At 33.4% G+C, this 26,776-nt stretch overlaps 2 protein-coding genes across 2 annotated transcripts; both read right to left on the reverse strand.

Moving 5' to 3' along the window:
- Window positions 1-42: 42 nt before the first annotated feature.
- On the reverse strand, window positions 43-6,972 carry LOC114757120 (uncharacterized). Its single transcript, XM_028946114.1, has 11 exons — window positions 6,927-6,972; window positions 6,383-6,758; window positions 5,879-6,037; window positions 5,229-5,312; window positions 4,300-4,398; window positions 3,874-3,966; window positions 3,653-3,796; window positions 2,637-2,744; window positions 816-867; window positions 636-712; window positions 43-522 (listed from the first exon to the last, which is right to left on the reverse strand). The coding sequence occupies exons 2-10, from the start codon at window positions 6,722-6,724 to the stop codon at window positions 684-686; spliced, it is 1,110 nt and encodes a 369-aa protein (XP_028801947.1). The 5' UTR covers window positions 6,725-6,758; window positions 6,927-6,972; the 3' UTR covers window positions 43-522; window positions 636-683.
- Window positions 6,973-8,488: 1,516 nt separating this feature from the next.
- Window positions 8,489-26,776, reverse strand: LOC114757057 (uncharacterized). Its single transcript, XM_028946052.1, has 8 exons — window positions 26,747-26,776; window positions 26,203-26,578; window positions 25,706-25,864; window positions 25,056-25,139; window positions 24,112-24,225; window positions 9,717-9,870; window positions 8,658-8,871; window positions 8,489-8,570 (listed from the first exon to the last, which is right to left on the reverse strand). Exons 2-8 carry the CDS (start codon window positions 26,542-26,544, stop codon window positions 8,489-8,491), a joined length of 1,149 nt encoding a protein of 382 aa, XP_028801885.1. The 5' UTR covers window positions 26,545-26,578; window positions 26,747-26,776.

A 26,776-nucleotide genomic window follows, 5' to 3' on the forward strand; every position in this document is an offset into this window, starting at 1 on the left:
GGAGAGAATCAAGAAACCATGAATCAAACTAAGATGAATTTCTTATCATGTAGTTTATAAATGCATTGCTAAGTTGACTGTGGACATAGGAGAGTTGAAGTAGAGCCAAATTCTGATGTTCTAGTAAAGATCACATTAAGAATGAAGCATAGTGACCTACCAGCCATACAAGGGGCACTGAAATTTGTATCTATAATGTATGTGCTTCTATACATTGAAAGTACATTAAACCCAAAATCACAAGAAAACGCGGTCTAAAAAGAGAGGTTTAATAGAACAAGAATTATCTTTCCAGTTCCAATAACCCCCCTAGATGGCATACCAAACCAGAAAATTCAGCTTAATGGGATTGATTCCCCAGAAGAAAAATCAATGGAACAGCTGGTGCCTCAACTTTAGAGGATTACCACAGTGGACAAGCCATTTTAAACCGCCAACCTAACTATGAATCATTTTCAAGTGACTAAGGACCGAATAAAAAGATTCATTCTAAATGGTTCGATTGGCCAACAGCCGGGTCACCTACAAAATGAAAGAACAAAATCTAAATTAGAGAGACTATAGTTTCTTAATTAATTAATAAATTCTCAGATGCTTTACACCGTGGGTAGAAAAAGAAAAAGAAAATAACTCACAAATGCTTTGTGATGCAAACCCAAAATATTGTTGCTGGCTTTCTGGAACTAATCTAGCACCTCCTGGACCTGGCCATCTGCAGTAGTAGAAAAAACTTAATAATCAGAATACATCCATACACTACAAGAGATACATGTGCATAAAAGCTAAAGAAATATTATAAATTCAGAAGGCCTCACCAGCAAGATTGATGGCCAGATTGGCTTGAGCATCAGCTTCAGAGTTGAAATTCTTAACAAGGGACACAAAAATATATATAACTAAGTAAGTTTTCACACAAGCATCAGCAATCTTGCAATCATATATGAATAAAACAAAGATATTTCATGTTCATGTGAATGCAGCTAAAAGCTGAGAGAGAGGAAGGAAAAGAAGGGGATTTGCAGTACAAATTATTTCCAAGATAAAGACTAAGAGAGGCAGACTCGTAACCAAAAAGCTCAAAACATGGTTTAGTAACAAAATTACTGGCTATTAAGAGGAAACTAGAAGGCGATTGGGAATCACAACATCATGGAGGATGAGATGGCTACAATGGTTATGAAGGCCACTAAAGCAATTTTGGATGAATCAAAAGGTTTTTGGACTTATAGATAAAGAATTTGGTGATGAAACTAGAGTGTAGAAGAGAAGGCCAGACACAAAAAGGAGTGTTTCAAAGCTTTGCATTTGTGGAACAACGCTGAAAATAGGAAAACATATCGGACAGCAAGAAAGGAGACTAGGAAAGCAGTGAACAAGGCATGATTTAATAGGTTTGAGGAATTGTATGAGGATTTGGTAATGAAAAATGGGGAGCAAAAGATATACAAAACTGCAAATAATAGGTAAAGGAAATCAAGAGATTAGAACCAACTAAAATATAATAAGGATGGAGGAGAAGATATAAGATACCGATTCAGAAACAACAGAAAATTAACTAGTTTATTTAATCAGTCAATTTTTCTCATTTTTAATTGTGTAATTTATCTTGAAGATTTAAATTAGTTCATCTTAGTTTATTTAGTTTATCTTATTATATCTTGAATCAAATATTTAACTATTTGATTAGAGATATTAGGATTACCTTTAAATTTTTTTCCCCCCCTTTTGATGTAAACTCTTTATAAATAGACTAGCCTTCCTAAAGCTAGTCATCCAAGGAAAAATATTTCAGTTTCATACTCCTCCAGTTCTTAATGTAGGATCTAATTGGAGAATTAATGTTAGTCCTACATGTAAGATCTATTTCACATATTTATTCCAAATTAACCCAATTGATATTCCCCCAACAATAATCAAGTGAGAGAAGAAGGGAGGAAATTAAGAAAAATACTTACAGTGCTTTAGAAAAAACATATCATATTAACTAATTTAACTAACATTCTTAATTTACTCAAATTAGTTAATTAGATCTAACATTATTAAGAACTGGAGGAGTATTTTGGATTTTGGGAGATCCCCTTTAAGTATTTGGCTCATAAGGAAGGGTGAGCAAAAAGTTAAGGTAGTACAGATAAGAAAGTTAAAATAGATGTATGGTCGTACAGAAAAGATGAAGTCCAAAATGACTATATATGAAAGAAAGATGTCGTGGCACCTACTGAGGAAAAGATTGTGGTAAATCATTTACGAAAAAGCCAGACATGTGCACAGAAAGCTAATGGAAGTACCAGTGAGAAGAGTTATGCAAATAAACTTTATAGAGAGACATAGGAGACTAAGACAGTAGACACTTAAGGAACTTATCAAACAGAATCTATTAGTGAATCATCTATTTGAAGAGTTGATTATTAATAAAGCACAATAGCATTCTGTGATCCATGTAGCCGTCCTCAATAAGACTTGTTGTGCATTAGTAATTTTCATGGGATGCCTAATGAGTTATGGGTTGGTTTAACTTCAATCTTCAATTTCCTGAGCTATTACCAAAACAAAGAGATTTTGGAATAGAACTGGTAACACGGACTGAAAAATCAAAAGCGCCTTCTGGAACCTCAGTATCAATCAAATGTACCTACCCTTAGAACATGAGTGATCTGGAATGATAAAAATTTATCCTTGAGTTCTTTTGCCACTGCATACAACCTAGACATGCTCTCATTCTTGACCTTCCATAAACCGTCAATCTGTTTCATGCAGCAGCAGGAGTTGAAGAGGAAAAACCAGTGACAAAAATTATAATCAAAGGTTGCCAATGTAGCCATGTAAGAATGCATGGACAAGATCTGATGTTTATTCTCCTATAAAATAAGATTTTCCATCTTTAAAACCAGAACCACATTGTAACTCAAGCAATAACACGCGCAGAGAGTACGAGAGAAACCATAAATTTGACTTTCCTTTTTATTTAGCTCCTGATTTTATCCCTCTGACTATCCAACCCGACAAACAAAGCCTGGCCAATGTTTCAAGACATATTACATGCATTTATGTATGTGGTGACGAGGATACATATAAGATACTAAAACCCTATTTAAGAACAGACGGGATATTTCAATTGGGAATTTTATTATGAAAATGACAATGTGATTTTTATTTTCATTACTCTTGAGACATATAGTTGGCCTTTGACTCATCTCAGTTACCTAAGCGATGATAAACTTAATAGCAAGATGAGTATTAAGATACTGTGGGTTCAAAATTCCTCTCTATTCTTTACCTACATAAAGAGTTAACATCTTTTAATCTGCAAAAATTGATTATATCTGTACGGGCAATTTAGAGACTGGATACGTGAAACTTGAAATAAAGGCTGTGTTGACTATTACCGGAAGGAGGGTCTTGCATCAGACTCTTCTCCAAAAACAAGTCAAACATGAATCAAGACACTGATTTAATCTACATATATTTTCTATCAATATACATCAAATAAAGAGAAGACAAGAAATGATTGATGCAGACTCTGAAGAAGCAATCTACCATAACACAGTCCTCAGAACTGTTACAATGAAGACGTGATAAAAACTGATACCTTCCACATATAAGTATAATGTATCAAATAAATTGATAGAGACAGGCATATAAAATGACAAACCTGCATGCAAACAAGCTTGGAATCGCCTTGGATATGAATACCAGTAAACCCCTTTTGAAGTGCAAATTTCATTCCCAATATTAAAGCACGATATTCAGCAGCATTATTGGTTGCAACACCCACACCTTCACGCAACCTACAAATCTTTAAAAACAATAATAATTAAAGTGGCCTAAGTTGAAAGCAAACAGTGAATAGAAGTAGAAACAAAAAAATTATACCAAACTCCCATCACTTGAGCGCAGAATAGCCCCTGCACCAGCTTTTCCAGGATTTCCTTTTGATGCACCATCGAACTCAAGAATACAAACCCTCTATAGAAGAATAAGATCATGAGGCTTCACTACAACAAGTAAAAGCGGTATTTGAAAGGACGTAAACAGTCAAAACATAAAAATCTCCCCACCAGCGCCCCCCCAAAAAAAAAAAAAAACAGAGAGAGAGAGAGAGAGAAAGGATTGCATCCAAACAAAAGTAGCATATAATTCATTTAGCACTAATTGTCACTCAATACTTTACACTTAAAGTACTCAAGGTGACATGACAACATCGCCTGTGGTGAAGGTGCAGCAGTAACTGATTGAAATAAAGGTTCATCAAGTAAACATTATTTAGCAGCTACAAGCATGTACATTGTTTCTACTCACCAATTCAGATGATGGTACTTGAGCCAAAGCAGAATGATCTAACTTCACTTGTTTTTTCAATGGGTCTTCAGAGAGGAATGTCACACCAATTCCTTCCTCCTAAGCAGTATAAGATATATATCAAATATATTACGATTACACAATAAGGGAGACAGGAATTTAGATAGCGGCAACTTAAGTATGGTATAAAGTTGCTTCATTGAAGAAAACCTGACACGGAAATGCAAAGGGAAAAAAGGCTAAAAAGGATTTACAGATTTAGATCCAAAACATTTTCTGTACGAAAATAAAAATGAGACATCATCCAATAATCAACAAAGTCATCTTTTTAATCAGATTATTTTAGCAAATAAATCACCCAAACATCTAGTGACAGCACAAAGTGGAGTGAGGAAAATCAGGCTTTGTCACATAACCCACATAGCTAAGCAAAATATATTGCAAAAGCCATGCCAACAATATCAACATCGGCTGACTATGCAGGTACTAGTAACACTTGATGAGGCTGAAAATCCCAAAACTGTCACAGCATTTTATAACCAAGCATTCGGACTATTTAAGAAGTTACACAGATCAATATCAAAACCTTATTATCACGTTTAACTAAAGCGTATTTGTATATAATTAAAAATGTATTTTGATAATATATCTATATATCCAAAGGTAATATATTATATGGTTCCATGCTAAGCACGAACTCTCTGCACTCAAATCTAAAACTGTTACATTTACTGTTGGAAGAATACAAGGTAGAGAGGTATAATAAGGATATCACATCATAATTCAAATTCAAATTTGATAATGGTGATGCAATTACTTAAGGGATTAAAGATGAAAACCAACTTTGGAGGGATACAGCTTTATACAAAATCCACATAACATTGCTTTATAGATAAGCAAGTTGCAGTTCCTAAAATTGCAGAACTCACCACATTTTCTTGTCCAAGCACACCCAAAGATCTCTTTTTAGATGCGGCATTGCTTGATGTGCCTGCCTCCAAAGAAGCTGGATCCTAAGGATACATGAACATCAATTTTCATTCTCGAGAATAATGAATCTCAAGCTTCTAAAGTGAATCAGGAACAGAACAAACATGAACTTTTATCAAAGAAACAGGAATCTGCTGGATATTACAATAGAAGACTGCCACCTAGCTATTCAAAGGTAAAGCAAAATGGTTCTGTGGATTTGTGATTAAGGATAAACCAAAAAGAAAAAGTAATATAAAATGGAAAAAGTTAAACATGTTTGAAGGCTTCTATGTTTAACATTTACCCCAGAACAGACCAAAAATGAAAAAGGAATAAGTTCCATCACTACGTGATGCCTAATGAGCATCTCAATTAACCGCCGTATTAGATATTTGACAATTCATTAAAGGAAATTTTAATATGGATCAAAATTTCCCTAAAATGAGTAGGATCGACAGTAAGAACCAACGAAGTTTCTTCAAGCTCATATCAGGTATGCAGAAAAGCAATTTCTTCAATTCACAATCAATGAAAACTTTTCTCGATTTTCTAATTTGAAGCATACATGTGATGGGGATGATTACATAAAAGGCAATAATTCTCTTACCTGGAAGGGACAAGGAACAAGAGTACCAAATATATCCTCGTTCAAATCAGCAGCTCTTACAGTGTACAAGGCATTCTTTAGTCCCCGTGAGACAAGATAGTCCTCAGCGTCCTTAGGCAGGGAGTATCCCTTGTACACACTAACAGGAGGATTGCATATCTACCAGGTGACATAGAATCATCCATTAAACGAACTATATAGTACGGAAATAAAAAATTTAATGCATCACCTTGTAAAGCCTTCTAATAACTATGGAAGATAATAGTCGAATTAGAATAACAAATTATCAGTTGTGATCCTTTTCTCAGACAATAGGAAAAGCTCATTGCCTCATTCAGTTGAAGTCTGAAAGAAGTGTAACCGTGAGATAAACAATAGAAGTCATTCCACAGTCTTAATAGAACATTCTGTCACAGATGCATGAGAAACTATGCATAACCTAGCTGACAACATATCATAGATGCAAACCGTAAACGGTGGAGAATTGGGTGCCAAGAGAATTACGGAAGATCCAACTTGAGCCTGACATTCAATGAGACTGTTGTAGATACCAACGATATCCCCTTTACGTACGACAAAAAAAGCATCCTTTTCTTGCTCCATCACTGGTTCAGGTTCTAGCTTCTGCAATTTAGAAGCAGATTTGCGGCCTTTTCTAGATGAATAGCACTGAACACGAAACCTTGTAAGCACAAATTCTAAATGGGCAGACCTAATAGCAGGATACTCTAACTTCCTCTTCCATGAAAAGACAGAACATCCATACAGAGAACGTGTGCTAACGAAGTAAGTGGTCCTCGTAATCAAAGCAGCAGTGTACGATGATAGTTGCGACAAGCAGCTCATGACAAAGTAAACTTCGCCAGGCTGCCTAGATTTCTGCACGAAAACTAATACAATCAAAATGAAGCCATCGAAATGATAATATGACCAAAAATTCTAACCCCATCACGGCGATTCTGTTGGTTGCCGAGAAAATGGAGTAGAAGATAAACCATAGCCTAGGCGCATTGAAAATTAGCAGCGCAAGAAAAAATTAGCTTCATACCAATTGCTTGCTTCCAATGAAGCTAGCAGGAGGAAGCGGAAATGGAGCTTCTGTGATGGTGGACTTTCAGCAACGCGTACATTTGTTTGGTCGAAAACATGGGCCTGTTCGGTTTCCGTAGGTAAGATCCGTAAGCCCAAAATTATTACATCAATATTTCCTTCTTTTTTTTTGCCAACATCAATATTTATACCAACCATATAATTTTTTTACCCAGAAAAAAAATCCAATGCGAACTTTATTGTCAATTACCGGTCCTTAATATAAAAATTAGTTGAATAATTTGAGTAGATTAAGAAAATTAGTTAAGTGAGTTATTTGTAATAAACAGATATTGTCTTCCTTAAAATATCATTATTACAAGGACCATCTTAGAAAAAAAAAATATAAGAGATAAAATAGATTGAGATATTATATTTAGGATCAAAATAAAAATTAAATGAGTTCTTATATTAAAGATTGGAAGTAGTATCATATATGAATACAAATATTATGGCTCATGATTGATTATCCTGTCTTTTTTTTTTTTTTTTGCCAGCCATTGCATTTTATCAAAGTAAACTAAATATCAACATTAGAAAGGTCAAGAAGGAAAAAAACCCAACAAAACAAGAGAGCCAAAACTTAAATAGTACAAATTTAGACCCAACAATACCATCATCACAAACACTAACCCTAAATCAAAGCTACAAAACACACGAGTAGTGAACTAATGCAACTGGGAAAAATGGATGGGGGTTGAAGGAACTAACCTAATGATCTCATCACATATGAAAAAACATGTGCAACCATGAGAGCAGATTCACCATGACTACACCACAGCCATCACGCAGAGAGAGCATGTGAGGAAAAAGGAAGGAAAAAAAAAAAAAAGAATTAACGTTGCATTCTACTTAAGAATAAAGGCACTATTAATAGCTTGTGAATAGTTTAACTTTCAAAAAAATTTACACTGTATATTAATCATATTGATATATTAGTTAATTTAGTATAAAATAAATTCGTCTAATTGTTCTTAAAATCACTTTATACAAGTTTGGTTGAAATCAAACAAACTTGACCTGATTTCACTTTAATTTAGAATCAAGTTATGAATGGGATAAGAAAAATAAATATTGGCATACTTTTTATTATATTATAGTATATTTAGAAACTAATGCAGGTGAATAGGCAAAATTATTTTTATATTGGGTCCTCTTTGCCCCTCAATATGAGAGATTAGTCTTTGCTGTAAGAGAGATTAGTCCATGCTCTGGGACTTTGGGTGATGTTACTGATTGTGCCTCACCAAAAAGATATAATAATCTTATGAAATGGCAACAACCTCATAAAATTTCAGAATAAATGGAATTGAGCTTAAATTTGCTTTTCTTTTTCTTTTTGTCTTGCCATGATATTTAATAAATTTTGATTGAAATAAGATCTAATACATAGAATTACAGTGTGGAATTAAGGAGACCATCCCATCCCTCATTCACCATTCAAGTCTGTTTCTTTAGACAGTCCACACCTCAGGTGATGATCTAGTCCCAGCAGTATTTGGCCATGGCAATTAATTCCCCTTAACTATCCTTTGAAAAAGCAGCTTTTGTTCCGTATTTGGAGAAAACATCACTTAAAACTGCCTTCTCCTTTATCTTGGACCTGAAATCAGATTAACAGGATGAACATTATCAGTAAACATAAAAATCATGTCACATGCATTCTATAATTCACAGGGGTGTTCGTTACTCTTTGCAGATCCCAAAGTCTTCATTCTCTTCAACCTGTTCTGTTCTATATTTGGCATCCAATTCATCGGAGCAAGAAGCAGTCTCATCCCGAGAACTGAATGCAGAATTATCCATATTGGAATCCTCATTTGAGCTTTCTTCTATGGCTGGGACTATGAGCTGTGGCGTAGCTGCATTAGTATCATCTTGGCTTGATTCCAGACTAGCAGACACTGGGGACATTTCATTCAGAAGCTAACACTTCATCCGCTTTTGAATTTTACCAAAGGGAACAGTTTGCCCAGAGTATAGTTGCACAAACCTGTGAAGAGGAGGAGGATTGAATTTTGTAAGATACAGGTGCAGCGAGAACACATTGAGTCATTTTGAACAATAACAGTGGTATGCAATAATTAAATGCCAGATAGATCCTAATGTAAATACAGCTCTTAGTCACTCTAGCGATTTAAAATGACACGGAGAAGATTGAATTAATTATCCAGTATAAGGGAACCATCTTTGACAAAATTTCACATATTTTCATAGAGAGAAGAATGCCTTCCTGAGAACATTTTAAGCAGGAGGATCACGAACCCTGTGTTTTGAAGAGGGTTCTAGACAAAAGCTAGATCAACACATTCAAATATTCATCTCTCAGAAATTATTGTAATGGTCTGTATGAGACATATCAAGTTGCAATATAATCAATTAAAAATAAAAATAAAAAAGAACCCTGTTCAACAAAAGTTCAGAAAGAGGCCGCTATCATGTTTAATTATTCAAGGGGAAGATGTAATGCTCTACATCTATCAGATTTGGAAGAGGGGGAAAAAAACTTACGATGCATTTTTTTTTTTTTTTAGAAGTGTCTCTATTGAATTAATTAATCAAATTATAACATATGAAAAGTATTTTTGAAACAAAGTATGACATGCTGCTGACTTGAAAAAAGCATGCATATGTAGTGACTTTATTGAAAAACCCAACAACATTGAGGGGTTAGAACACTTGAAACGAACTAGACGCAAGTCACTACTTAGAAAGGGATTGAGATTGTGGTTAGAAGTTAGAACACAACCAGCAGCATCCTCTTCACACTTGAAATAAACAAATGCAAAGCCCTTGCAAACAGGGTCCCTGGTCTTCTTGTTACCAGAAACAGCTGGGACTATATCAACTATGCCAGGAATCCGTTGGGAAGCAAATTTAAGCTCCCTATGGATGTTCTTCTTCTTTGGCAAGTTCACCAAGCGCACTTAAACTCCACTTTTAACCTCCTGGGCTGCAAAAATTCCTTCCCAATGAATACAGACAGACACGTTGGATGTTTAACATATTGAGAAAATATAAACAGTAAGCCTTCACAATCAACAACCTAGCAAATTAGCGTTGTTCTAAGGTAAGATGGACCAAGGAGATGATGACAAAGATACGAGGAAGAAAATCCTATCATTTCTAAAATTTGGGATGCTCCCAATCTCCACAAGACATAGTGCTATCCTCAATCAAGCATACATATCCAGCTTAAAAACTACACAAGACCACCAACTACTGCCAAATGGATACCATTTGCTTACTCAAGCAACCATGAAAAGAAGCGTAATCTGAAGATAATCCCATCATAAATATCATATTGAAAGACCCATTAGGCATAACATGGTGACTAAAATCTCTAAGTGAGACAAGGGCAATTCAGATAAAACCAGGTAGTATTTCCCAGCCGATAATTAGGGACTAATCCTCCCGAGACGTAAAGATCACCAAAATGGGTTTTGCCTCTCCTAACAAAACCTTTTCCATGCATATGGCCTAGTTCGAACCTAGGACATCATATTTAAGGGACCCAGCTATCTACCAACTATGTTAGGCTTTGTTGGTAGAAAGCTTTTATCTTTTTAATATAACATAGGGCTATTTTTCTAAGCTTTGTTTGGGCTTTGCCGAATAGCCCATTCAACGAAGTCCATGCATGTTTTAGTGGGCTTAGCCTGAGGTCCACCTCGGATCAATTCATCTTGTTCTCTTGCTTCTCGCTGGTCTCTTGAAAGGAGGATTTTTCCGAGTACGGCCTTGCCCAAAGTCACAATTTCAAACTTTCATAGGAATACCTTCAAGCATTTCTCAGATATTTGGGCTTTATCCTAGAGCCCATTAAAAGTGGATGAATGTGCCAACCATGGGCTTGGTACACTAAATTAAGAAATATGGTAAGAAACTCTACCATGAAAATTTTAAAAATTCCCACATTTAATTTGAGGCCTAACTCAACTTAGAAGTTAAAACTAAATTAATAACAGTGCTAGATATCAGATTTTGAAATCAAGAAAGAGAAAGGGATGGAAGGAAAACCATCAAGAGTGGTTTAAGTGATGCCATACCTCCTTGCTTTAATCAACTAGGAAATCATATAGATCTTGATTTCACTCCATGTCTCAAGTATTTCCAACCCCCTTTTCCCTCGTTTAGCTTAGCTTTACATCTGTACCAATAACATTTGTTACCTCTCTCCCTCTCTTACACACATCTTTCTCTGTCCACTTATTGGTGCTTGTCCTGCAACAGCTACCATTCTTCTTCTTCCTCATCATCACTCGACAGCAATGTGAACTAATTATGTCCATTGCAACCAATAACCTTCAAGTCTAGTGGTATAAATACTCTTCTGTATATGAGAGATAATGAATTTGATTTTGCTTATAACCTTAGACTGTTAATGATAAAATTATATCACAACAAGATGTCTCAATTACAATATAACTTGTCATGCTTGAACAAGATTTTGAGTTTAAATACGATATTAATATGTCCGTGTGTGTATGTTTAAATTGATTGCATTAAATAAGACAATGTAAACTAATTTCACGCGCATTTAATGTTCTGCTCCCTGCAAAATACTACTTTCATAACCCACCATCGTCAGCAATCTGGTCTCTTCTTGCCTACCCAGCTTGCTACCAGCTTCTCTTTTGCTTCCTTTTTTCTTGATTTGATACTTAACATGACACTAATAGTATTATTTAATTTACACTATCTTGTCATCATCTTGGGGACCTAAAAATAATTAATACAATCTTGGGGGTGTTAAAAGATTCAAAAGCAATAGATCGCACACTATCCACAAAGCATGCTGGCTTGTGGTTCATTGCTATTATTCATGTAAAATATATATATATATTAAAGTTAGGTAGTGTTTTCCATCAAAAAGTATAGATTAATTGATGTATCACTCCATTCTTACTATATATAAGTCAATGGGAGAAGTTAAGAGCTCAGCAATCCTTGTGCCCACTTGGGTTTTGTTTGATAGTCCTATAGTAGACAATTTCAAACATATATTTATTTATTTGTAATTTATTTATTATTTTAATTTATTGTCAATCAATATATAAAACCTTTCTTGTACCTTGCCAAAATAGAATTCTATTTAAGTTTTAGAAGTTGATAACTTTCGAATTTCTTTTCTAGGAATCTGCTTTGTTCATCAAGCTTGTATATATCATCAATTTTTAATGTTTTATTGCAAGACAAATTTAGGAAAAAAATTATTTTAGAAAACGAAGATGTCCAATTAGGTGGTGGCAACATGAAATTAAATAATTTGGTTAAATTGTTTCGTAAGGGAGAAATTAAGGAAAAGTGTAGTGACCATGGACAAATACCGATTTGCTAGTGTAGGTAGGTCATCATATGGTGTGATGTTTTTCAAAATTTTATTCATTTTATTTTATTTTGATGTATTAATTATTGAATTTTCTTTCATTTCTGTGTTGAAAAAATTTTAAGGAATGGGGTCAGTGCATTGATTTATATGAACATTGACAAAGAAAGAAGAGGTTGAAGGGGACATTGAAATTATCATCACCAAAACATTAATTTCTTGCATATAATAATAGAAATAATTTATGTTTGTTTTTTAATCTTATTCTACCCTCAACATTAAAAATAAGATTTTCTTTCTTGTTTTAAATCTTTTACTAGATCAAGTGAAAGTAAGATTTTAATTTGAGCTCAAATATTCTGAACAGAGAAAGTTATGTTGAGAAGACTTGATTTATTACTTGTCATTGACAACACAACACAATCTAAGTTAATGAATAATATTAGATAGTGAGTGAATCTTAAAAAAATAAAATGCTTTTTAAAGGTTGGTGCACAATGAATCATGCATCCATGTTTGTGGTTGAATCAATCAAATAAATGGTAAAATACAAAATAAAAAATGCTCAATTAATTAAAAGACCTGGATATATTATTTGTGCATTAAAAAAAAGGGAACAAGACAAAAAAAAATGCCACTTGAACTTCATAATCCCTGAATGGTCTGTTAAATTTGAGAAATCTCAATTTGGTCTCAAGAAACCAAATTGGGATTATCATGTTAAAAGAAAAGACCAAACTACCCTTCACTTATTTATTGTTTTTAAAATACCAAAGCCCCCACTGGCTGGCCGGTCACCGGAGCTCCGGCACCGACAGTCACCAAAGCTCCGGCTACCGGCCAACAATTGGTTACCAGAGCTCCGGCAGTCAAAATTAATTTTTTTGAAAATTTTTACAACTTCAGTATAACACTCAACAACATTTGTAACGCTATTAACAACTTCAGTATAGCAATTAACAACAGGTTTTCTAGGAAATTCAATAAGTTCCGACAGCTGGAAACAATTTTTTTTTAAATTTTTATAACTTTAGTGTAACGGTTAACAACTTTTGTAACGCTATTAACAACTTCAGTATAATAGTTAACAACAGGTTCTCTGGGAAATTCAACAAGCTCCGGTGGCCGGAAACAATTTTTTTGAAAATTTTTACAACTTCAGTATAACAGTTAACAACTTTTGTGACGCTATTAACGACTTTATTATAACAGTTAACAACAGGTTTTTTGGGAAATTCAACAAGTTTCAGTGGCCGGAAATAATTTTTTTAAAATTTTTACAACTTCAGTATAACGGTTAACAACTTTTGTAACACTATTAACAACTTCAGTATAACAATTAACAGCAGGTTTTTCAGAAAATTCAACAATTGGTCGCTGGAGCTCCAGCGAGCGAAAACAATTTTTTTGAAAATTTTTACAACATCAGTATAACGGTTAACAACTTTTGTAAAACTATTAACTACAGGTTTTTCGAGAAATTCAAAAAGTAACATTTTTACAACTTCAATGATGTCATTAACAAGTTCTATAACTCTATTAACAACTTCGGTATAGCATTTAACAATATGTTTTCTTAAAACTTCAAAAAAAAATAGCATTTTTACAACTTTAGCAATTACTCTCTCTTTTTTTTTTGAAAATTTTACAACTTCAATATAACTGTTAATAACTTTTCTTTTAACATGATAATCCCAATTTGGTCTCTTGAAACCAAATTGGGATTTCTCAAATTCAGTATACCATTTGGGGATTATGAAGTTCAAATGATATTTTTCAGTCTTTTTCCCAAAAAAAACCTAGATTCTCTCTTGTTTTGATGTAAGAATCCCTAAACCTTTACGAGAAGCATACTACTTTAAATTTGTTTGTCATATTGTTTTATATGAATTTGTTATTTCCCCTATAATTAAAAAAGGTGATATAAATATTAAAATAGATTGCATGGTGATGTGATTCTCCTTTATGGGTAGGGGCTATGAGTGGATCAGTCTTTTTCCCCCATAACTCATGTATATCATACTCTCTAGTCTTTACAAAGGTTCGAAATGATCGTTACCCAATATTTAAAACAGCTTTACGAAAAGTGTTTAGTATACTTCAGCCATATAGGATTTTAATAGACATGAATACATCAATCTATGCAAATTCAGAGGACTGAAAAAAAAGGGTGTTTAGTGAAACCTATGACTCTACCCAACTATATAGCCACTTTGGAATGTGAGAAAGGCTTATACAAAACAATGACAAGAAGTTACAAGTGTTCTTCATACCACCCCATTCAATTTAAGTGGGCCAACCCTATATCACCTAAAGATTCGAGCTACCATGGTCTTTAAACTTGATATTTTTTTTCTGCGTGTGTGTAAAATAAGACTTTTTTGTCTTTGTTTTTTTTTTTAATATTTTGGGTGTTATTAGGATCTCAATATATACAATGACACAAATGTTATCATTGATGTTAGGATCAAGTGAAATTGCAATTATAATTTCAAATTTCAACAGACTATCTCTAAGCTTCTACTCATAATATTAGCACCTTTGTCAAAAGACTAATGTCACTGAGAGATTATTCATAAAGGACTTACAGGCAAGAAGCCAAATTGCCATGAAGTGGAACTGCTAGGGATATTTGACTTGGAGTATGGATCAAGGAGCTTCAAAAACGAAATACTCCTCCGGTCCTAAATATAATATCCCTTTTGTAGTGTAAATTAACTATAAAAGAGGTCTTATATTTAAGACAAAAAGAATAGGTTTATCAGTTCAAATAGCTCTTCTATTCCCTCCAATAAGCTAGTTTTTTGAAATAGGTCATTTCTTTTAGACTTGTACTCACAATAATCTTAGTTGAGCATTTAGTGTTGTGATTTTTTTTAATAATTTATCAAAGTAATATTTGACATAAGAGATTGTGTTTATCATAATTAAGCATTACAAGTGGAAATGTTAAACCCCAATAGTCTTTAAAAAGGGAGAAAAGGCACCGGTCGAATATATAAAATCAATAGGTGAATGATCACACAAGATCACTATTGAATTAAAAAAATGAGACCCTACAAAAAAAAAACCCCAAATTATTGACAGAATTAGCAACAGAATTTGAAATTACCAACAAAAATTTTGATGGATTAGCGACCAAAAAAATTGCCAACGAAATCTATTCCGTTGCTTATTTTTCCATCACAAAAAAATTAAGTGATGGAATTAAAAATTAAGTTGCTAATTATTGACAGATTTCTGACAAAAATTCTATGGGTAATTAGCAATGGAATTTTGACAAAAAAATTTTTGTTACAAGTTTTCGACAGAATATTTTGTCAGTAATTAGTCACAGATTACTAACAGAAAATTCTGTCAGTGGCTTCCAACAGAATTTTTCCTTGGTAATCTATGGCTAATTACTGACAGAATTTTTAATTTTGTAGCTAAATTTTATAACAAAAAAATTAGCGATGAAATAGATTCTGTTAGTAATTCCATCGGTAATTTTTTTTAGACAATTTCAAATTTTGTCACTAATTTGTCACCAATATTTGACAAAAAAATTCCATCAATAATCATTTTTTGGGGGAATTTCTAAGTTTTCTTAAATAATTATATTGATTTATTCATGTTTTGTTTTTAGAGGGAGCAAACAATTAAAAACCAACACAGACAATTAAATTTCTTGAAAACCAAGCATGCTATAATTAAAAAATAATAATACAAACATAGGTTCTTAATTTAAATACATAAAATGTCAATAGTTTAACAATAAAGCTGCAACTACTAAAAACTCTCTAATCTCTAATAACCCTCAAGCGGGCTCAAATAATATAATTCCCATTAATGCCAATGTAGATATGTTCTTGTTTTGTTGTCGCATCATTAATTCTTGTGTGCAAGCTGTGTTATCCCACTACGAGACTGCTTGTATTATTAATGGAAGGAATAGATACCTGTGAAGAACCAACACTACGTAAGAATTGGAACAAACAGACAGTATATATTGCAAGCAATATATATAACAATTTATTGATAAAATAAATATTTTCATTATATAAGAATTAGTTAACTGATTTAAAAAAGAAGAAAAAGTATGATGCGAAAAACTAAAAAAAGTACTCTTCCGGTCCTAAATGTAAGACCCTTATACTAGAGTGTATAAGGGTCTAACATTTAGGACCGGAGGAGTAGTCTAATATGAAAAACTAAGATCAAACACCATATTTTTTATTTCAAAGATATAAAATACAGAGAACATAGCATATACAAATATATAAAGAAGAGAGTAGTTTTAGGAAGCTTTTCATACCTTTATCTTAGGCTCCCATAGAAAATCGTCAAGCCCCAAAGATACCTATCACAATGAAATATCCATATATTAATTAATTACTATATAACATGGCTTAAGGGATATAAATCTAACAGGCAGCTTGTATGCACCAATGCTACCTCCAGGTATAAATAGGCCCAAAGGTAAAGTTATGGTGATCAAATATGAGGTTCGGCTATCAGACTGAAATAGGCACTTTTGCATATACAATTATGCTCTGAAGATTACCAAAAGATATAAATCATAACAACACAGATTAGGCTAAAGGAAAAATAGGTATACACATGGTATTCTTAATTCAATGTAGTGAGTTGATCAAAATTAAACAAGTATTATCGAAATAGGTGTTCCAACTTCAATCTTGAGATTGAGCCAGTAACTTGTTTTTATGCTTATTTAGGCTATAGGATAATATTGGCATACTTTACCATAGATTCATTCAATCATCTCCATGGCCAGGATGTGCTGGATTTCTATTCAGCAGCAACATATATATCTCACCACTTTCATTTTGATCGCTAGATTCTTAATAACTCAGAGAAATAATAGCAAATGACAAACCTTTTGTAAGTTTAATGGCAAACCTACATGAGTTAGACAACTTTAATGACATATTAGTTGTTTTATCAACCAAATGGCAACACCTATTTTGATACCAGATAAATAGTGCTCTGATACCAATATAAGATTCCGGGCATACATGCTAAATCACCCAATGCAGTCATAGGAGGGCAAAGAAAGGCAATTCTTCTCCATAGTAATAGCAAATCAACGAAGAAGTGCCTCCATGATGAAGAACACTACTTGAGCTAGCATGTATAATTATCAGGATTTTCATTCGTTTTTTCAGATTCTAGCTTCTATTCGTTCAAGTTGCTTTTCCTGTGTGGAATTTCACTAACACGGGAAATTTTCAGATAGGAGTCACAAGTATTTGAAAGTTTTTTTGTATCAATATTATTCAGAAAGTGTTCAAAAAGGAGCCATGTCCAAGTATAGAAAAAGGAGTAATGTGGCCCTTGACCGTTAAAAAATGCAAAGGGTTAATATTTATTTTTCTAACCACTAATATTAGTTTTTTAAACAGCCAGACGAGTGAAAGTAAACATCCGCTGTTAACCTTCACAGCAATTTTATTTATTTTGAGTTTATATGTTGAGTTCTCTAATTGAAAATTCTTTTTTTAAAAATATATACAACGATCCAAACAGAAGAAAAGGGGCTGAGCTTAGTTAGCACAATTTTGTAACTGAAAATTTACCAAACATGGGGGAGAATTGTATATTGAAGGACTAAATTTATAAATCATTATTTTAAAAAGTCCTCAAAGTCACTACTCACATAAAAATCATTACCTAAATAATTAATGGGAATGAATCTAAAATCATATTAATTGAAAAATTACATGTGTACTTTTTTGGTTCTGGAGGTTGAAGACAACCTCTAGCCGAGTCATCTTGACCCGGTTTCTACAAATAGGTCAGGTTAGACGGACCTGTCAGACTCGAAAAGTATTTTCCCCATAACTCCACCGTCCAATGTCCAAATTTCACGTACTTTATATTATTTTCTTTATTTTTTTGTCCTCTACACAATGGGATAGGTTTTGGGCCTAAAAACTTGATTTTGAAGGAACCCAAAAATAAAAAGAAAGGGACTATCAAAAAACTATCCTTAAACATATTGAGTTCATGGAGGCAGAGAACAATCCAGTATGCCTAATCACAAATATCAGACACAGAGAACAATCATATTGAAAGTAAAAGAGAGGATTTTCATAATATGTTATGAAGCAAACCTCAGAACCATTACTTAGCAATAGAAGAATGAACACAGGAGCAGTAAAAAAAACGCAGGCCACAGATAAATAATGCTCTGATACCAATATAGGATTTTGGGCATACATGCTAAATCACCCAATGTAGTCATAGGAGGGCAAAGAAAAGCAATTCTTCTCCACAGTGATAGCAAATCAACAAAGAAGTGCCTACACGATGAAGAATGCTACTTGAGCTAGTATGTATAATTATCAGGATTTTCATTCTTTTTTCCAAATTCTAGCTTCTATTCATTCAAGTTACTTTTCTTGTGCAAAATTTCACTAACATTGTGTGACAACCATAAATATAGGATTTTTGACATACCTGGAGAGTGGATCAAATTCAAATAGCCACATAGAAGTCTAGTTACTTTGGTGAACTCAGACCTGTTGTCTCATAGCAAATGCACACTGGGAGGAAGAACAGAGAGAGGAGGGAGGAGTAGTTCTCAGGCAGTTTGTTATTGTGTCTTTAAAAAATAAGAAAACCACTTCCATATACTTGTCCACTTTACAATAACCGTTCCCTTCCCTTTTCAATTTAAACAAAAAAAAAATGAAATTTACAATTGAAGACCTAAATGTCCTATTATTAGTATCAGAGTCTCAATATTAATGGGGTTGGGTTCAATCTACCAAGGGTGGACTGGCCCATTTTCCTACAATAAACCTATTGTCAGAATCGCCTTTGTTAGCAAGCCTTTGGATGCGGTACTCTCTAGCCTGATGCTTTCCACATTAACGTCGAAGTAGCCAAGCATAATTACCCTATCCATTTGAGGTGTCATACATATATAAGCAAATCAATAAGAAAATACATGACAATCTAGGTTTCTTAGCGGAAATTTTGGTTTTGAAGGAGGGAGACAGAGAATGAGAGAAAAGCAAAGCCAGAGAAGGAAGCTAGCTTTCTTACCTGTCGTCCATCCTGAGTGTCAATGAAGCCAGGGAAAAAGAATGGGGCAAGAAATGAACACGGATTGTGGAGTAAAAGACGATTGGCAAACCCTCTCCCAACCTCGTGCTACGTTTGCGTTCCTGTTTTCTTCGAAGTCGTTCTTCTTTCTTTTTTCTCAAAACGGCGTACTGATGTCTTGGTGAGGAAGAAAGATAAAGAATGAGATTAATAATTTTATTTTTAAAAAAAGAACAGAGAAGAAATGGGATCTTTGCAAGGTTCCTTGTGATTCTTTTAGGCTGAGCATTAGGTTTTTCGGTTCGGTTATCAGTGATAACCAAATTAATCGAATAGAACAAATTTTAAATACCGAATCGAAACTGATTAATCAAAGTAATCGAAACTAAATTAACTGAAATATTTTGGTTTGGTTAACCGATTAACCGAAATATATAAATATGAAAGTGATTTTAAATTATTAATAATAATAAAACACAATCACAACCATTAATTAATAAATATTTCATCATTCAATGTGATTTATTATAATAATATTTATTGAATATAAATATATTTAGAGCGTTCACATCAACCCACATATATATTTATTATGATAATATTTATTAAATATAAATATATAATATATTTATTTTGGTTTTTCATTATAACCGAAATTTTTTTCTACTAATCAAACCGAACACCAAAACCGAATTATTAGAAAAATAAAAACCGAATATGTAACTAAAAACCGAAATAATCGAACTCAAAAACCGAAATTGAATTCGTTTTAGTTCGGTTTTTAGTTACGGTTCAGTTTTACTCACCCCTACTTTTAGTAACAGTGTCAATGGGAGCTGTCTTTTGAAGGGGGGTTTTACAACCAAATGACACAGATCTCACCAAAGTTGAAGTTAAATCATATTAAAAATTTTAATTACTTTAAATGAGCAAAGTTTCAATGGCACGCGATTTATTATTTTTTTATATAATTAATACTCTGTTTTAATAAAGTATATTTTAAGAAGCTTCGAATAACATTATTGAATTTTTGGCCAAAAAAAAAAAGAAATAACATTATTGAATGAATTATAGAAAAATTTGGTGGTGCCTCCCACTTTATGTATATTAAAGAAGTGTCAGTTTTTGGATCTATTTTCAATATTAGATATTTAAGGGTTAAGGTCTAATTTCACACGGGAAATTTTCAGATAGGAGTTACGAGTATTTGAAAAAAAATTTGTATCAATATTATTCAGAACGTGTTCAAAAAGGAGCGATGTCCAAGTATAGAAAAAGGAGTAATGTCGCCCATGACCGTTAAAAAATGCTAAGGGTTAATATTTATTTTTCTAACCATTAATATTAGTTTTTTAAACAGCTAGACGAGTGAAAGTAAGCATCCGCTGTTAACCTTCACAGTAATTTTATTTATTTTGAGTTTATATGTTGAGTTCTATAATTGAAACTTGTTTTTTTTGTTTTATATATATACACACACACACACACACACACAAGGATCCAAACAGAAGAAAAGGGGCTGAGCTTAGTTAGCACAATCCTGCAACTGAAAATTTACCAAACATGGGGGAGAATTGTATATTGAAGGACCAAATTTATAAATCATTATTTTAAAAAGTCCTCAAAGTCACTACTCACATAAAAATCATTACCTAAATAATTAATGAGAATGAATCTAAAATCATATTAATTGGAAAATTACATGTGTACTTTTTTTTTTGTGGATACAAAAATTACATGCAAACTGGTACTGTGACTATAGATAACATTTAAATGTTGGCAAAATTGACAAATACTACCTCTAGTCCTTAATATAAAAGCTCATTTCACTTTTATTTTGGTCCTCAATATAAGACCCTAATCCACTTTATCTCTTATATTTATTCTTTTTTTTTTTAAAAGATAGTCCTTGTAATAATGCTAGTTCTAACAAATATATTTGATTAGTAAGGATATTTTAAAAAACACAACTCTTATTTATTGCAAATAACTAACTTAACTAATTTTCTTTATTTACTCAAATTAATCAATTAGTTCTTATATTAAGGATATGAGATAGTACATATACATGAGTAAAAGGGCCAATGACAATCAAATGATTAGCTAACTGCTTCTTTGCAATACCATATTTATGCCACTCCAGTAAAACAAGAAAATTTGCAATTAAACAAAGAAGAAGGTAAAGAAGGTAAACATTTATCATTCTCTCCACTTAAGCGTGGATATGCATATGGAGGGAATTTTCAATTCATCAATTGCAAAAGTTAAAGAAAAGGCCACACGACTACTTTGAAAAAGGCGAATCATTTATTAGAGGGAAGAGGCATTAGCCGAGGGTCAACGCTTTTTTGAGGGGATGAGGGGATCAGGGAAAGGTACGTGCGCCAATTCTGATAACTTTTTTTGGGGGGGGGGGGGGTGGTGCTTGGCCAATGGAAACGATGAAACACTAACGACTTTGTGCACTCTGGGGCTTGTGACCTTATCGGAGAGGTGTTGGTTTTATACCTAGGACAGGAAAGAATCTGGAGAAGGTCTATCTTCAGGCTCGTCGGGTATGGTTAATTCTTTTGGCAGAAGATATTAAAATCATCATATGGAGAGGGTTACTCACCTTAAACAAAAAATATCTGACCTGAACCACATTGACTGTTTGACGTCTTTTGTAGTAAAGCCTGCATGTGTTGCCATTTTCCCTGCTAAGATTTGTCCTATGCTCACATGATGACAAAATATGAGGTACCTTTAACCAGATTGCGTTATGAGTTCCCAGTGGATTGCACGAATTAATATTGGTAGTTTGTTCATACGTACACTAATGGTTGCTCTTCCATGTCGGCTTATTTTTGACCCATGACCATTCTGAAGCTCCCAATGAACTCCTCTGCGCCTAACCTTCTCATGTGACCACTTATTACATTTGGACTAAATGATGGTTCAGGCTGAGGGATAATTGATAGAATAAATTAATTGCCCCATTTTCCATAACATCTTAATATTTCAAACTAATGCAATTAATATTAATAATTACATAATACACAACACATTTGTGCATCGTCCTACTTGAAGATTAACATGAACAAAAAGCAAAAAATTTAATCTCCTGTCTCCATTTGCAAGCATTCACCTCTGTGCAGCATTATGGGTTCGCTTTCTGAAATTTACGACTCCACTGTTACTGCAAAGCATTCCTCACCGTATTGGCTATTTCTCCCGGCTAAAAAAAAAAAGGCATACAACTTACTATGATCTCTTACTATTTCAATATTAGTCTATGCATATTATTTTTTTTGGGTCAAAAAGTCTATGCTTATTACTACTCGTACAAATATTTCGTCTTAATACATCTTACCTATCAACACATAATAGTCAACTATCCTAATTCTTATTATAGTCAATATATATCATTTTGGTGGCAATATGTTTGGAAAGAGGAAGCGTTTGAAGCCATAGAAAAATTCCCCGGCCCAAGCATGACCTGATATAAGACAAAATTTATATCACATTTGACAGTGAAAGAATAAATAATATTTTTGTAGTACAATGGGAGAATTACTCTTTTGGTTCTAAATATAAAACCTATTTTGTAATGTAATTTATACTATAAAAAGGGTCTTATGTTTGTGTTTGTGCAGTAATGCTTCATCTTTGACTTGTCAGCATGAAATTAAAAAAATCCCATTAACATATCTTATAGCACATTGGGCAAGAAAAAGCATGCATGAATTTCCTCTTTAGGCAATTTTGATTAAAACTCAAAAACTAAAGTGCGACAAGTTTCCTTTCAAGTGTATTGTGTGAAAAAGCACCCACATGAAATCAGAATACAAGTTCCCTTTCAAGTGTATTGGGTGAAAAGCACCCACATGAAATCACAATACAAACACATTTTTGAGCGAAGTAAAATGGGAGGTAACCAATTACTTTAACATCGTGGAGCCATTATACCGAAAAAAGTTCTCCCTGAACTTGTCATATTTCGGATGCATGAACTCAATATCAATAAAGCCGTGCTATTTAATTATAAGTAACGAGCAATATAACATATTTTCTTTATCTAATTTGATATCTAATCTAAATATAATAAAAAATTATAATACGTTGCATTAGTAAAAAACAATAAATAGTGCTTCACTATGATTTGTTCGACTTCGTCTAATATTATATACGCCTCATACTAATTTTAAACGAAAGCATGTAAAATTTGCAAGTATTAGATTAATTCGTTTCTTTCAAAAATGAATTAGTATGGGGTTTTGTTGATTTTTCAAAATATTCATCATTTTAGAAATTTCACAGACATATTACTTATTTTTGCATTGTTTTATTATTTCTTTCTCTAGGGCCAAGAACTATATGTGTTTTCCACCAACAAAAATTTCATGAGTTTTAGAAATAAAAATATTTAATATATATAGGAATATATTAATCAAATATGTTTCATGTGACGATAATTTAAATTTTTAATAATTTATTGTTACATCCAATAATCGGATTCAAGTGATGTTAGACTCAAACAAGCAAGCTCTCCTACCGTGATTTTTTTTGCTTCCGTAAGATTCGAACAATCAATATTATTTAAGAAATATTGAGCTTCGAACAACTTAATCCTACTGCTATAATTTATTATTATTTAATAGTAACTTTACACTTAAAGTACTCAAGGTGACATGACAACATCGCCTGTGGTGAAGGTGCAGCAGTAACTGATTGAAATAAAGGTTCATCAAGTAAACATTATTTAGCAGCTACAAGCATGTACATTGTTTCTACTCACCAATTCAGATGATGGTACTTGAGCCAAAGCAGAATGATCTAACTTCACTTGTTTTTTCAATGGGTCTTCAGAGAGGAATGTCACACCAATTCCTTCCTCCTAAGCAGTATAAGATATATATCAAATATATTACGATTACACAATAAGGGAGACAGGAATTTAGATAGCGGCAACTTAAGTATGGTATAAAGTTGCTTCATTGAAGAAAACCTGACACGGAAATGCAAAGGGAAAAAAGGCTAAAAAGGATTTACAGATTTAGATCCAAAACATTTTCTGTACGAAAATAAAAATGAGACATCATCCAATAATCAACAAAGTCATCTTTTTAATCAGATTATTTTAGCAAATAAATCACCCAAACATCTAGTGACAGCACAAAGTGGAGTGAGGAAAATCAGGCTTTGTCACATAACCCACATAGCTAAGCAAAATATATTGCAAAAGCCATGCCAACAATATCAACATCGGCTGACTATGCAGGTACTAGTAACACTTGATGAGGCTGAAAATCCCAAAACTGTCACAGCATTTTATAACCAAGCATTCGGACTATTTAAGAAGTTACACAGATCAATATCAAAAACTTATTATCACGTTTAACTAAAGCGTATTTGTATATAATTAAAAATGTATTTTGATAATATATCTATATATCCAAAGGTAATATATTATATGGTTCCATGCTAAGCACGAACTCTCTGCACTCAAATCTAAAACTGTTACATTTACTGTTGGAAGAATACAAGGTAGAGAGGTATAATAAGGATATCACATCATAATTCAAATTCAAATTTGATAATGGTGATGCAATTACTTAAGGGATTAAAGATGAAAACCAACTTTGGAGGGATACAGCTTTATACAAAATCCACATAACATTGCTTTATAGATAAGCAAGTTGCAGTTCCTAAAATTGCAGAACTCACCACGTTTTCTTGTCCAAGCACACCCAAAGATCTCTTTTTAGATGCGGCATTGCTTGATGTGCCTGCCTCCAAAGAAGCTGGATCCTAAGGATACATGAACATCAATTTTCATTCTCGAGAATAATGAATCTCAAGCTTCTAAAGTGAATCAGCAACAGAACAAACATGAACTTTTATCAAAGAAACACGAATCTGCTGGATATTACAATAGAAGACTGCCACCTAGCTATTCAAAGGTAAAGCAAAATGGTTCTGTGGATTTGTGATTAAGGATAAACCAAAAAGAAAAAGTAATATAAAATGGAAAAAGTTAAACATGTTTGAAGGCTTCTATGTTTAACATTTACCCCAGAACAGACCAAAAATGAAAAAGGAATAAGTTCCATCACTACGTGATGCCTAATGAGCATCTCAATTAACCGCCGTATTAGATATTTGACAATTCATTAAAGGAAATTTTAATATGGATCAAAATTTCCCTAAAATGAGTAGGATCGACAGTAAGAACCAACGAAGTTTCTTCAAGCTCATATCAGGTATGCAGAAAAGCAATTTCTTCAATTCACAATCAATGAAAACTTTTCTCGATTTTCTAATTTGAAGCATACATGTGATGGGGATGATTACATAAAAGGCAATAATTCTCTTACCTGGAAGGGACAAGGAACAAGAGTACCAAATATATCCTCGTTCAAATCAGCAGCTCTTACAGTGTACAAGGCATTCTTTAGTCCCCGTGAGACAAGATAGTCCTCAGCGTCCTTAGGCAGGGAGTATCCCTTGTACACACTAACAGGAGGATTGCATATCTACCAGGTGACATAGAATCATCCATTAAACGAACTATATAGTACGGAAATAAAAAATTTAATGCATCACCTTGTAAAGCCTTCTAATAACTATGGAAGATAATAGTCGAATTAGAATAACAAATTATCAGTTGTGATCCTTTTCTCAGACAATAGGAAAAGCTCATTGCCTCATTCAGTTGAAGTCTGAAAGAAGCGTAACCGTGAGATAAACAATAGAAGTCATTCCACAGTCTTAATAGAACATTCTGTCACAGATGCATGAGAAACTATGCATAACCTAGCTGACAACATATCATAGATGTAAACGGTGGATAATTGGGTGCCAAGAGAATTACGGAAGATCCAACTTGAGCCTGACATTCAATGAGACTGTTGTAGATACCAACGATATCCCCTTTACGTACGACAAAAAAAGCATCCTTTTCTTGCTCCATCACTGGTTCAGGTTCTAGCTTCTGCAATTTAGAAGCAGATTTGCGGCCTTTTCTAGATGAATAGCACTGAACACGAAACCTTGTAAGCACAAATTCTAAATGGGCAGACCTAATAGCAGGATACTCTAACTTCCTCTTCCATGAAAAGACAGAACATCCATACAGAGAACGTGTGCTAACGAAGTAAGTGGTCCTCGTAATCAAAGCAGCAGTGTACGATGATAGTTGCGACAAGCAGCTCATGACAAAGTAAACTTCGCCAGGCTGCCTAGATTTCTGCACGAAAACTAATACAATCAAAATGAAGCCATCGAAATGATAATATGACCAAAAATTCTAGCCCCATCACGGCGATTCTGTTGGTTGCCGAGAAAATGGAGTAGAAGATAAACCATAGCCTAGGCGCATTGAAAATTAGCAGCGCAAGAAAAAATTAGCTTCATACCAATTGCTTGCTTCCAATGAAGCTAGCAAG

This window comes from Neltuma alba, unplaced genomic scaffold (genome assembly GCF_004799145.2).
Source record: "Neltuma alba isolate B1F8T4 unplaced genomic scaffold, ASM479914v2 tig00010560_pilon, whole genome shotgun sequence".
NCBI classification, from domain to species: domain Eukaryota; kingdom Viridiplantae; phylum Streptophyta; class Magnoliopsida; order Fabales; family Fabaceae; genus Neltuma; species Neltuma alba.